Source organism: Heterocephalus glaber, unplaced genomic scaffold, assembly GCF_053883595.1.
Source record: "Heterocephalus glaber isolate CG9 unplaced genomic scaffold, H.glaber_assembly_v1.0 deba00000613, whole genome shotgun sequence".
Taxonomy (NCBI): domain Eukaryota; kingdom Metazoa; phylum Chordata; class Mammalia; order Rodentia; family Bathyergidae; genus Heterocephalus; species Heterocephalus glaber.
Window position 1 is genome coordinate 1,057,110 of NW_028258152.1, and position 12,611 is coordinate 1,069,720.

Genomic DNA, 12,611 nt, shown 5'->3' on the forward strand with positions numbered 1-12,611 from the left:
TATACACTGGAAAGTGCAGTTTTACTGAATTAGTTCTAGATCAAAGACTAAAATATTTTCAATATTATTTAATATGCCATTATCTTCAATTTCACAAAGGTAATCTTGGTATTTTTATAAATAGTACTTCACAAACCCTATATTTTATCATTAATCAGGTTTATTTTTACTAAATAAAATCTTTTTAGTACAAATCATATAACATTTTTAATAATGTTAAGAGTAAATATTCTTAAAAGATACATGCTGGTTATTTTGAGCTCCTTGAGTAACAGTTTAAAAATGAGAAGGAGGCAGGGAACCGAGTGGGTGGGGGAGGGGAGGGGAAGGAAGACATTGAGACCCTAAGACCCTAAAGGGCTTTCTGAAAACTTAAAAGAAAAATATTTGCTTAAATTGTAAGTCAAAATTAAATTTTATAAGTATTAATTTCATAGCATTTGACTAAAGTCAAACTAAGGCTATAATAGGCCAAAGCTTGGAGAAATGTATACCTTTAAAATGTGCCTGGTTTCCTTGGAAATAAACACATCCTTTAACACCAGAGCACGGTCCAAATGGTTGAGGCACCATATGGACCACACTCCTGTCATGTTCTCGTGACTCTCTATGTGAAACCGGGCTGCAGAGGGGTCCACTCCGAAGTACCTGCGGACAGCAGAGATGTGTGCAGTTAGCAGAGTGCAGGAAAACCATCAGCTTTCAAAGGAGCCTCCACCTACAAAGAGGCGAGCAGCAAGACACTGCTGTCAGCAGTGACCACCTCCTGGCTCACACACAGCAGTGAAGGCCAGAAGTGACCAGGCAGTGGCCAGGGCAGCTCCCAGAGGCCAAACCCAGGGCAAACCTGGGGTCGAAATGCCACTCAGAAATCAGCACGAGCATATCTTCCCACATACCCGACCCCTGGCCTGGAACCTATGTCATGATTATTTAGCTCTCTCTTCCCCACTCTGCTAGGAAACCTCTCACTGTTTCAGCAGCGCTGATGCAAGGGGAGGCAACTCCAGAAAGAGAATTAAACAAGTTACATCAGTTATACTTCAGAAGAATTTCTAGAGGAGAATAAAATCTATGATTTTAGGGAAAGTGGAAAGAACGTACCCGTGCACCACTGGGAATGAAAGGCATGCTTTTAGTGTTGGGGTGTTTCTTTTTTCCTTCACATCTTCTGTAATTCCACTGTCACATGTTGTAGCTGCTTTTGGTATAAAGAAATAAATGTGAAGTATAAGCACCTTTCTTTCATTAAGCCTGAACAAAAATAAGATATTGGTTTTACTTATAACTTTTAATTCACTTGGCTGACATCATTAAAACTGTGAATCAAATATATATATGGTAACAAGCTTTCTCAAATGCTCCTATCTTTCTTCTTCACTGGCTTGTTGCCAATAATATGGAACATAAAGTCTACATCCCTCCCCACCTTATTTTAAAACCAACCTTTAATTTCTTTCTCTGGGGAAAAAAAAGTTCAGAAGCAATACTCTGTGGCTTTGCCTCTACACAGCCCTGTCTGTACCATAAATACAACGAAAGTCCTAGATCTGCCAGGGATGCCCAAGTAGAGCTCACTGGGTGGGGCAGAGAAGAGCATGCAGAGGCCCAGAATCCAAGACAGGAATAAAACCTGACGGTAAAAAGGACCTTAACTATAATTAACAGGAGTTTCAAACACTACTCATTTATAAAAATAATGTTTTTGGCTTCCCTTGATCTAGGTCATAATGCTCAGTTGCTGATGTTGAGTTTTTAACTCTCATGTTAATACTCAATTTCCTTTAAAGCAGTACATATGCTTCCAAAAACAATTCAAACACTACTAAAAAAAAACCTAAACTAACATCTACCTTTCACCCCTGCATCTTAAACAGTGTTCTATACATCAACAGACACCCTTTTAAAAAGCAAGATGGCCACAGATTGCACAGAGCTATTCTGTTGTCATAAACAACACACATATCTGTAGGTACCATGCGGGGACGGGTTAGAAAAAAGGTATCACTACACTGCTCAGGCTGGCCTTAAACTCCTAGACTCAAGCAATCCTCCCGCCTCAGCCTCCATAGTTGAGCTACAGGCACACACCACTACACCCAGCCTGGATGTAGTTTTGAATACACATATGAGTGTGTCTGTAGGATCTATAGCTAGAACTAGAATTAAACACTGAAGAACAAATAAGTGTGTTTTAAATTTTCTTAGAGACTGAGAATTTTCCTTCCAAAGCAGCCTGTGCCGATTTATATTCCAGCTAAAACAAATGTTTTCTTTCCTAATTATTAACACAGAATATTAACAACCTTTTTAATCTTTATGATCTAAGTAACAAATTATATTTCATTTACTGCTTTAAATTATATTTCTTGAAATGAGTGAGGCTGGGCATACAGTCCTATATTTCAAATCCATGTGAATTCCTTTATAGAACTCTTTAACTGTAAGTAAGAACTGAAGACAGGACAGGGGTCCTGGTCACTAAATAGTCAACCACATTCTTCACAAGGAAACAAAACTGAGCAATGTAACTAAACTACCTGTGAAAGCCACACCTCCAGTAAACATAGGGCCATCCCAGCCCTGCAAGTCACCGAGTTAAGCTTCAAACCCTACAGATTAGCAGAATACAAGTGCCATCAACAAGTTTTTACATCATTCTAACTCTTAGAACCACAGAGACCGTGGGGTTCATTGAATCCAAAACCTTTCTAACACCATGCATAACCCATAATTTCAAGTTATTGCACAGAAAGAATTGCCAATCAACTAGATAACAAAAGGAAAAGACAACCTCCAATATTTTTGTTTTTGGTACCAGGGATCAAACTTGGGACCTTGTGCTTGCAAAGCAGGCGGCAGCACCACTGAGCTAAATCCCCGGCCCAACCTCCAATATTTTTAAATGTATACCTTTGCACGTAAAAGAGGCAATTTTGGTGAAGTTTGTTGTAGAAATAGGCAGTAGTACCGGTTTAAAATGCAGAGATAGAGCATCCCTTTGTGCAAGGTGATGTACATCCTGTAAGAGGAAAAATCCATATTACTACTCCCAGCCAGGAGATTTACATAGTTTGAACCCACTCAATAAGTAACCAGCACAGATAAGAATATCTAACAACTGCTCAGCAGATGTGTCTGTAAGAAGGGGATGCTGGTAACTTTCACACAAATTGGAGTTCAAGTGAGGGGGAACAGGTTTAAATGAAAGCAAAACAGAACAGTTACAACAATTTCTGCATCCGTTCCTGAAAAGCTCTCATGTTCTGCAACTCAATATCCACTTGTAATTTCAAATTCTATTTTAAATAAGCGTTAATAATACCTGTATCCTGGGCCGGGGATTTAGCTCAGTGGTTCCGCTGCCTGCCTCAAAAGCGGAAGGACCTGAGTTTGATCCCCAGTACCAAAAAAATAATAATAATAATAATACCTGTATCCATATAAGGCTGTTTCCTGAATGTAATACATACATATTCACTGCCGAATCAGCTGTCCAAAAGAATCAAAGCAATGAGATTAAAACAAAAAGTCATCCCATTCCCAGACTTAACACAGTAATTGATTATACATTTCTACAAAAAATGTAAACCTGTTTTTTTGAACACTGTAATGAAAACTAGAAGCTGTTTCCTTTTGGGTATTCTTTTAAGTCACAAGAAAAAAGATCCTTACAAAAAGATTGGCCTAATAATGGAGGCTCTCTAAATGATGAAGAATTACCAGGAGAGACACTGTATGTTCTTTTGACAGGAGCTAACAGTGAACATCCATGTTTACAAAGAATTAAACTCTAGCATCTCTGGCTGGCTTCTTTTCAGCTCTTGCCAACAGAAATGCTCCCCACAGAACAGGGTCTTCTCCACATTCGTGTCCACCCAGCTATTATGAGAATCACTCAAACTATAAACCCAGACAGGAAAGCTCTCCTTCAATTCATCACTACTCCAGCCAGTTGTGAGGACTGGTAGGTAACTGACGTTCGACACATAATTCAGGAGCCAACAGGGCTCGACACGTAGCTCAGTGGTAGAACATCTGCTTAGCATGTATGAGGACCTAGGTTCTGTTCCCAGAACCAAAACAGAAAACTCCAAATAAAACTATGCTTTTATATACCATTTGTGACATTTTTTTAATATATATTTCCCCCCTACAGAACAATCATCATACCCAAAGGCTAACAGTAAATCCTACAGTATGAATTTCATGGATCATACAATATGTGTTCTCTACCAAAATTATTAGAAAGTTAAACTGATGAGGTAGGTTATTTACTGGACACATACTTTCAAAGATAAAATTCACAGAACCGAACACTAAAATTCTACTGTAACTTGTCAGGCATCCAAGAACAGCTAGCTATGGTATAGACTATCAAGAACACAAAACAGCATGATTTGGTCAACCGAGCTTCTGCAATTCAGTAAAACTGGAATAAGAGACCTAAGACTTCAAACACTATGTACAAAGCTCCAAGAAAAATTATTCCACAAGGATTCAGAATAGCTTGCACTGGTCATTTAACTGACCTTCAAAATAATATTAGAGCCTCAGTAGCAGCTGCAGATTGACAGCCAGTGACTACTACAATCTCGTAATAAAAGCAAAGCCTCTCAGTCTTGGTTTGCTCTGATGCCGTCTACAAGAAAATGCTACTGAATGATGATGCAAGGTTAATCAAAACACGCTATAGCAAAGTTTTTTGTTTCTTTATTTTGCTTTGCTCTGTGGTGCTGCAGATCAAGCTCAGAGCCTCATGCATATTAAGCACACACTCTCCTCCTGAGCTACACCCCTAGCACTCTAATGAAAATCGTAAGAGATTTCACCTTACCTGAGGTCTCAGATTTGTCTGTTGCTACATAAACAATAGAGAGATGATCTAACAAATCTTGTGTGTTTTCTTCAAATTCTTTTGAGGAGTTTTCCACGGTTACAATTATGCTCATTTGTAAGTGCAAAACATCATCAGATTCCAGATAGCAACTCTGAGATTGGAGAAAGGGGGAGGAGAAAAAGGAAAAACTCAAAAAAAAATCATCAGAACTTTGTGATTTCAAGTTTTTGAAAAAGAAAAGCTCGTAGAGCAACAGCATGTTTATTTCTGAAAAGAGAACACAGTGTTGTTTTGGTTTCTGTTTTTAAGCAAAGAAGCAGGAAGGAAGGCTGAAAGAAAATGCTAAATATTTTATTTTACCTTTAGTTGCTGACACACTTTATTATGTAAACTGCACTCGAGATGTACCTGCAAGAGGCTGGTATTAGTGGTTTCTGCCTAAAAAAAAGAAAAAAGGGGGAAAGAACTTAATAGGAAAAAAGCACATGCTAGCATTAACAGTAAACAACCCACCACTTACTCAGAAACCACATTTATTCATTCATTTATTGAACAAATATCTGAGTATTTGCTAAGTGCCGGGCATTATTCTATTTACTGGAAACATAACAGTAAGCAAAAGAGAAAAACCTGTGCTGACAGTGAGCTTACCTTCTAAAGGAAATCCTAAATTCTCCCTTGGGCAACATGAAAATTCCTAGTATAGCAACAAGCACATAAGGATGTTCTAAATACACACAGAAACACTGTCAGCATTTCTAATGTGTGCTAAGTGTTTAAACATAGGAGTCTACTTTTATGTTAATAGCCAATTAACTGTTTCTATGTCTGCCCTCTATCAGTATAATGACTTTGAGAAGCCATGACCCTTGAGTCAGACAAAATTTTAATGTCCAAAATTCAACCGGCTATTGTAGTATGTATATGAAAAGAATGCAGGACTCTGTGAAGTTCAAAGGTCTTAGCCACACTGGAATACATCCACACATGGTCAAGAAAAGAACAATCCAATCAAGGGACACGGCCATTACAGTGGGACTGTGGAGCCTACAGACGTATGAATATACAGAAAAGCTAGTTAGGGCAAGAGGTGAATCTACAGAATGCAGGCTACAAAATTTCCTCTTTCATAAAGTTGATGTCGCTGGCATAGTGATTATAAAATGGAGCCACTGTCAGAGCACTGGGGAATCTCCAAGTTCAGAAAGGCATTCCCCAAAACCTACCTTAACCATATGTAAGCCACTACTCACTCCAGGAAGATGCATTAAGTAGAACCATCACAATCAGGGCTAATCTCTTAGCTTTTAAAGACTCACTTCAGTACATGATATAAAAATACATCTAGGGGCTATGGGTGTAGCTCAGCGGTAGGCCGTGTCCTCAGGCACTCATGAGGCCCCAGGTTCAATCCCCACCACCACCACCACCACCACCAAAGTCTTTACTACTCCAGTTGTCAACCAGGCAGGTAAGTGCAGAAAAAAAGAATTAACATGTATTAATTTTTATATATGATAAAGATACTAAAGTACTTTACACCTGTAAATGGGACCAAATAGTAATAAAACACTTTTTAAAAATTCGTGTTTAGTAACTACTAGTATTCTTCAAATATGATTTGTAATCTAAATATAAAAGCTTAACTAGATTCTTGAGTCTTCCTATGAACAAATTCCTCCACCAAAGATAAACAAAAAAGCCACAGTTTTGCAAAAGTGCTTTAACCACAAATACAAACAATCTCAGCAGCCAAATCCAATAGGAACTCCTTCGTGTCCCTTGTCCCTCACTGAACATTCACCATTTGTCTCTCTTGTTTTGTTTTTTGTTTTTGTTTTTGGTACCAGGGATCGAACTCGGGACCTTGTGGTTCGAGGCAGGGGGTGGAACCACTGAGCTAAATCCCCAGCTGTCTCTCTTGGTTTTGCTCCTTCCTTTAGGCTGCTCCTCCACCAGCCAGCAGAGGCTGGATCTGGATGCTGTCCGGTGTTGCCTTCTCCTTCCCGAGGGGAGCTCTCTGACAGACCGCGCACTCCCACACCAATGTCTCTATCTCAGACCTCTGTACACACGGCAGTCCAACCAGAGGTGGGCAGCACAGGAACTCTCCCATGCCCAGGCAAGCCACGCTGGCCACGCCTCCCACCTTAGCACTGGTGTTCAGCATCCACGTCATTACTTGGACAACTGTTTAAGCTCGAAATCTGAGCGCCCCCTTAACATCCATGACCAAGGCACACTGACTGCACCTGCTCAGTTGCCCTTAAGTCCATTCACGTGCCTTCTTGAGGGGGTTTTGCTTTTCGTGGTACTGAGGTTTGAATCCTGGGCCTTTGTACTAAAGCACATCCCCAGTTCTTCTGAGTTATTTTTTAATTTTTATTTTGAGAAAAGAGTCTCACTATGTTACTAAGTTGCCTGGCCTGGGCTTGAACACCACTCTCAATACCCTAGAGACCAGGGTTGGCAAGCTGCGCCCGTAGGCTGACTCCAGTTCCCCGCCTGTCTCTGTAGACAAAGTTCCACTAGAATACAGTCGTGCAGTTCCTTCCCACACCACTGTCCATGGCAGGGATGGCGAACCTTTCAGGCTTTCCATGGTAACAAACAGTCAACTGTGGCACACATGCCATAGGTTTGCCAGTGCTGGGTCATGGTTATTTCTGTACTCTAACAGCGCCACGTACTTGCAACACAAAACCAAATACTCTAACCACACAAAACTACAGAAAAAGTTTATGGTGCAGTAACTTCCTCCTTGTCCCCTAAACCCACCTCTGGCCCTTTCCACTCCATTCTCCACACTGCTTCAGAGTGAGTGTACAGGGCCCAGGGCAGAGAGCATGCCTAGCAAGCCTGGCCCTGGCTTCCATCTTAGCATGGCCAAAAGAAAAGTTTACAAATAAACCCTTCAAAGGGCCTTATAACCTTTCAAAAACTTGTCAATTGGCAAAAGTGCCACATTCTTTACTGCAGCTACAAAACGCAGGCACCCTGCCTAGCCTCTAGCTCCTTGCTCATGTTCTAGCCACACTGGTAGTTTCCACTGTTTTACTTTACAAACTTTGAATCTGCTATTCCTCTGCCTTCAACCACATGCCCATCCTGCCCTCTCCTCCACCTACTACCCAATTCATCGTCAGGCCTCAGTTGAAATATCCCTCTCAGACCTCACTGCTGGGCAGCTGCCTACAACTCACTCCTGTGCCACCTTTCATAATGCTCTTCACTAAAATGTAACTACCTGGTCAAGGTCTGAGTAGATTATAAGCATGCTGTTTGGTGCTTTTATCAAGATGCCCATCACTTACCTCACCATCAACAGATAGTTGGTAAGTGAATAAATACAAGACACACACAGTCATAGATGTTATGGGATTGGGCAAGCTTGAAATGGGTAAGAAACTAAAAATAAAAATGCCTATAAAAATCTAATATTTGAGGGCTGGGGATTTAGCTCAGTGGTTCTGCCACCTGCCTTGCAAGAGCAAGGACCCGAGTTCGATCCCCGGTACCAAAAAAAAAAAAAAAAAATCTAATATTTGATGTGTACTACTAATATGAAATTTTCAAATAAAGTTTTTTTAAAACATCAACACATGTGTTAAGTACATTTATAATTAAGTTTCTAAAGAGACCTACAACTATTTCTCTTCCCTAAACTATTTCTTCAAATGGACAGACGTTAAAAATTCAAAGATGTGATTTTGAAAATGACTGAAAAAGCCCTATTTTCACAGTGAGTTGATGCAGTTTAAAATCTAATATTTCATGATCTTTATTTCTGCATGGTTAAATTTATAATTTGCCACTTTACACAAGATTCTATTAGCTTAAAGCATAACAAAAATAAACCACCACAAGTTGAGTATCCCTTAGTCAAAATGCTTGGGACCAGAAGTGTTTTGCACTTTCAGGGAGTCTGGAATATTTCCACATACATATAAGATCTGGGAATGGGAGCCAAGTCTAATCATGAAATTCATTTATGTTTTGTATATACCTGATACACACAGACTGGAGATAATTGTAAACAAAATTTTTAATAATTTTGCTAATGAAACAAAGTTTGTATATACCAAGCCATTGGACTTGTGGTGTTATACTGGAGCTCAGAAATACCTGGATTTTTCAGATTAGAAAAGCTAAATCTGTACTTTCATGTGCTGTAGAACATATTTTAGAAACCCACAAGGGGGAGTTCTAGCACCTCCAAGCCACGGCTGCATGGTGCCGCTAATTCTAAAAGAGAAATGTAAAAGTTCATGTCTTTCTCAAAAGAACAAACTAATGCAGCCATAACTTTAAAAAGGAAACTATAACAAAAACATAAACCATTTGCGGCAATCGTACAGACTAGGATTACAAATTCCCCTGAAAGTGCCCAACTGACCAACTATCTGACCGTGGGACAACCCCACATCCAGTCAGCCTGGGCAGATTAGAAAAGAAAAAAACCAATTCTTTACTTTTGAAGCCTCCCACATTAATATGTTCCTACTATAGTTGCTTGAGAGTCTATTTAAAGTATATGGCAGTAATCATAACAAGACAGGGAGGGTGTGGTTCAGGAGGGTTAAATGATTTATCAAAGATTCTGGGGCCAGTGGGAAAACAGGGAGAAAAACGTCAGCAAGTCTTTTAATACAAGTGAGTACTGTTGCCAAGTAGATCAGAGTAGACCAAGCGGACAATTCCTAAGTACTTAAAGGGTCTAAACATTCATTAACAAGTAGCTGAAATTCATATCAATAGACAATCCAACAGCGAAGAAAACAGAAATGCTAAAACCCTTTTGTATGGCACATACTCCCATAGCGGTGCACAGAAAGGGTAGTTTAGAGGACTGGATAGTGATTGTGTGAGAAAAAAATCATCTCCCTTTACTTGCTAAGGAATTGGTCTTAGAAACAGTGTGAGTATTTTGAGGATTGTGTGCAAGATAATAGTAGCATTTACAGTCCCAAGTCACTTTAGATGTCTTTGACAACAGGAATAAACCATATTCTAACACAAGTATAACAGAATCTGTACTATATTAATCCAGACAGAATGAACAAGACACTTAAAATTATGATATTCCCAGTGATAAACACATATAAAAACCTTGCACTTAAGAAACGTGACTCATTTGATCCCTGGTACGGGAAAAAAAAGAGAAAGAAATGGATTTTTTTAGAGGCAGGGTATGGTGGTGCACACCTGTAATCCCAGCACTCCAGGAGGCTGAGGCAGAAGGCTTACAAGTTTGAGCCCAGCTTGGGCAACTCACTGAGATTTCTGTCTCAAAAATAAAAACTAAAAAAAGGGCTGGGGATATAGCTCATAGGAAGGCTCTGGATTCAATCCTCAGTACCAAAAACAAAAAAACTTTAGATAAATCCTAACCTTAGATCCTAACTTTCTCAGACATTTTTCTCCCCCTGCACATTTCTGAGTGCTAATCTTGGAAGTCTGCAAAATCCCTTATGCCGATATGTACATATATCAACAAGAACACAGGCTCTGTGTAAGCCATGGCTCCATTCCAGCCGATCATCCACACACAGGGCCGAGTACAATGCTCTCTGCACAGCAAATGACACTACAAACTGAGAGCTCTCTTGGGTCCCTTCCACAGAAGGCTCAGGCTCTACATCCAAATTCCTAATTTAGTGCTTCCTGCAAAACAGACAGGCTCAGCTGAATTACCAGCAAGCGCTACAAGGCTGTTTTACCCTGATATTAAACAACAATTATGTTTCAACTCCCACCATTACCCTTCTATCCTCAGATATTAACCGCTGAAATAAAATTCACCTACATTGCCAAATCCCGTCAGAAAAATATTTGCGAAAACCTAGGAACTGGCTGAAATGAGACTTTTTTGGTTTTGTTTCAAGGATAGAGGGGTGATGATGCGTATGTAAGGCATTTTTCCTTATCCACATCATCTTAGAAAAAGCAGCAGTGGCTCTGCAGTCCACACAGATTCAAGGTCAAATCCCAGATGTGAATCCCTGAGGACATTCCTTCCTTGTCCTCCACCCCAGCCTCAGCTTCTTCTTTTTTTATTTATTTATTGGAGGGTGCTGCAGATTGAACCCAAGGCCTTCCCACTGATCTGCATCCCCAACCCTTTCGATTCTTACTTTTTAAAATTTTGAAACAGGGTCTCCCTAAATTGCCCAGGCTGGGCTCAACTTGTGACCCTCCTGCCTTGGCTCCCGGGAGTGCAGGGGTCACCGGAGTTTACTGCCATGCACAGCTGGGCTTCTACTTCTACAACACCGAGCTACTGAATTCACAACAACACTATAAGCATTAAAAGGGCTGCACAGAAAAACCACTCAGCAAAGTAGCCCCTCAAAGGGGACAGCTTTCATTTGTATCTGCTTCATTCACAACTAAAACATTTACTTAGTAAATTTTCACAACAAATCAAGCATTTTTTTCCACATTGAAATTTTTAGAAGGAAACTTTTCTTTCTGATTCCTTTGGCTTCTAACAAAAGGGATGTTTCCCCCCTAAACACTTGAAATTCTTTTTGTCTTATTTCACATCTGATTCAGGACCCAAGGAAAAGTGTCATTTACTGCACACTACCTTCCAACCCTCTGCCAGGGGCCCAAAACCAAGGAAGACATCAAAACAGCATCTGGAGAAGAGCTCTCCCTGCAGACAGTGAGACTGGGCTGGCTGAGGGGACCTGGCCTGCACAGTGTGACACCTTGGTTCCCCGAGGCGGCGGTGGAGGACAGCGGTGTGGGACTTTCGCCCTGGCAGGTCAAGCAGCACAGTGGCTCTGTCCAAAGCAAGGAACTATTTTTACACAGTTGGACAATGCTGGATATCAGCAAATGGCAAGTGGACGCTACGGGTCTGGCTCAGGCCTGAACCAGGGCCCAGGCTTGACCAAGAGTCAAGCTTGGCCAGAGCCTGACCGTGACAAACTGGGGCAGGAAGAGGAGTGCCGACTGTTCAGGAGACACAACTACTGCTTGCGCCCCCAGAGACATTTGCAGAATCACTCAAAACTTGGTCAAGATAAAGAAAAGAGTCAAGAGGAAGCTCCTTAAAGGACAAGCAGGCAGGACCAGAGACAGAGCCCAGGCCTGGTGAGATGCTGGTCTGACCGGAGGAGACTGCTGCCTATGTAAGATTATCTAACAGCAAAGGGCAAAAAGAGATTTGCCTGGGTAAGAGATGTGTTCGTAGGCCTAGAACATACTGTCTCTCGGTTTCTATCTCTGTCCCCTTGCCCTGGCCCTCACCCTCTGAGAACTCGGGGTGGAGAGGCCTAAAGGGAAAAAAAAAATCCACCCCCCAAAATAAAGAAAAGCAAAGGAAGGAATGCCCTAGGTGCCCTAGAAAGTCAAGAGGCTGGTTGAAGCTGGGAACAATTACCAAGACATCGAGGACAGGCAGCTCCTGGGACAGAGCCCATGCCTGCAGACAAAGGCCAGGGAGGCTCTCCTCACAGCCCTCAAGGACGCGTCTTCCCAAGGGCCCACAGCTTCTTGGGAAGCTGCTGCTCACTCTGGCTGAGATGTGGGAATACAGGGTTCGGAGCCCTGGTGAGCCACACAGTGAGGCGATGGAAATCACCCTTCGCCGACTGGCTGATCCACAGACACAGTCCCTCCACGGAGCCCAAGCCCCGTCAGGCAGCACAGAGCCAGAAGCCGGCTCAGGAAGCATGCCCGGGCCCACACATGGCAGAGGGGAAGGAAGGAAGACCCAGCGCCAGGCTGCTGCACTGCCCGCTTCCAGGCCTCAGGGAGGCCA

At 41.5% G+C, this 12,611-nt stretch overlaps 1 protein-coding gene across 8 annotated transcripts in view; it reads right to left on the minus strand.

Moving 5' to 3' along the window:
• Tmem131l (transmembrane 131 like) overlaps positions 1 to 12,611 on the minus strand; it is a 173,702-nt gene that overhangs the window by 78,547 nt on the left and 82,544 nt on the right. For 6 of the 8 annotated variants that reach the window (XM_013067227.3, XM_021247869.2, XM_087205747.1 and 3 more), the window contains 6 exons: positions 5,201 to 5,278; positions 4,838 to 4,991; positions 3,434 to 3,492; positions 2,914 to 3,022; positions 1,105 to 1,201; positions 495 to 648 (listed from right to left, as the gene is read on the minus strand). In XM_013067227.3, the coding sequence (XP_012922681.2) occupies positions 495 to 648; positions 1,105 to 1,201; positions 2,914 to 3,022; positions 3,434 to 3,492; positions 4,838 to 4,991; positions 5,201 to 5,278 (651 nt within the window). The remainder of the gene's footprint in view (positions 1 to 494; positions 649 to 1,104; positions 1,202 to 2,913; positions 3,023 to 3,433; positions 3,493 to 4,837; positions 4,992 to 5,200; positions 5,279 to 12,611) is intronic. The other 2 variants (XM_013067229.3, XM_013067228.3) reach the window with 1 other exon arrangement.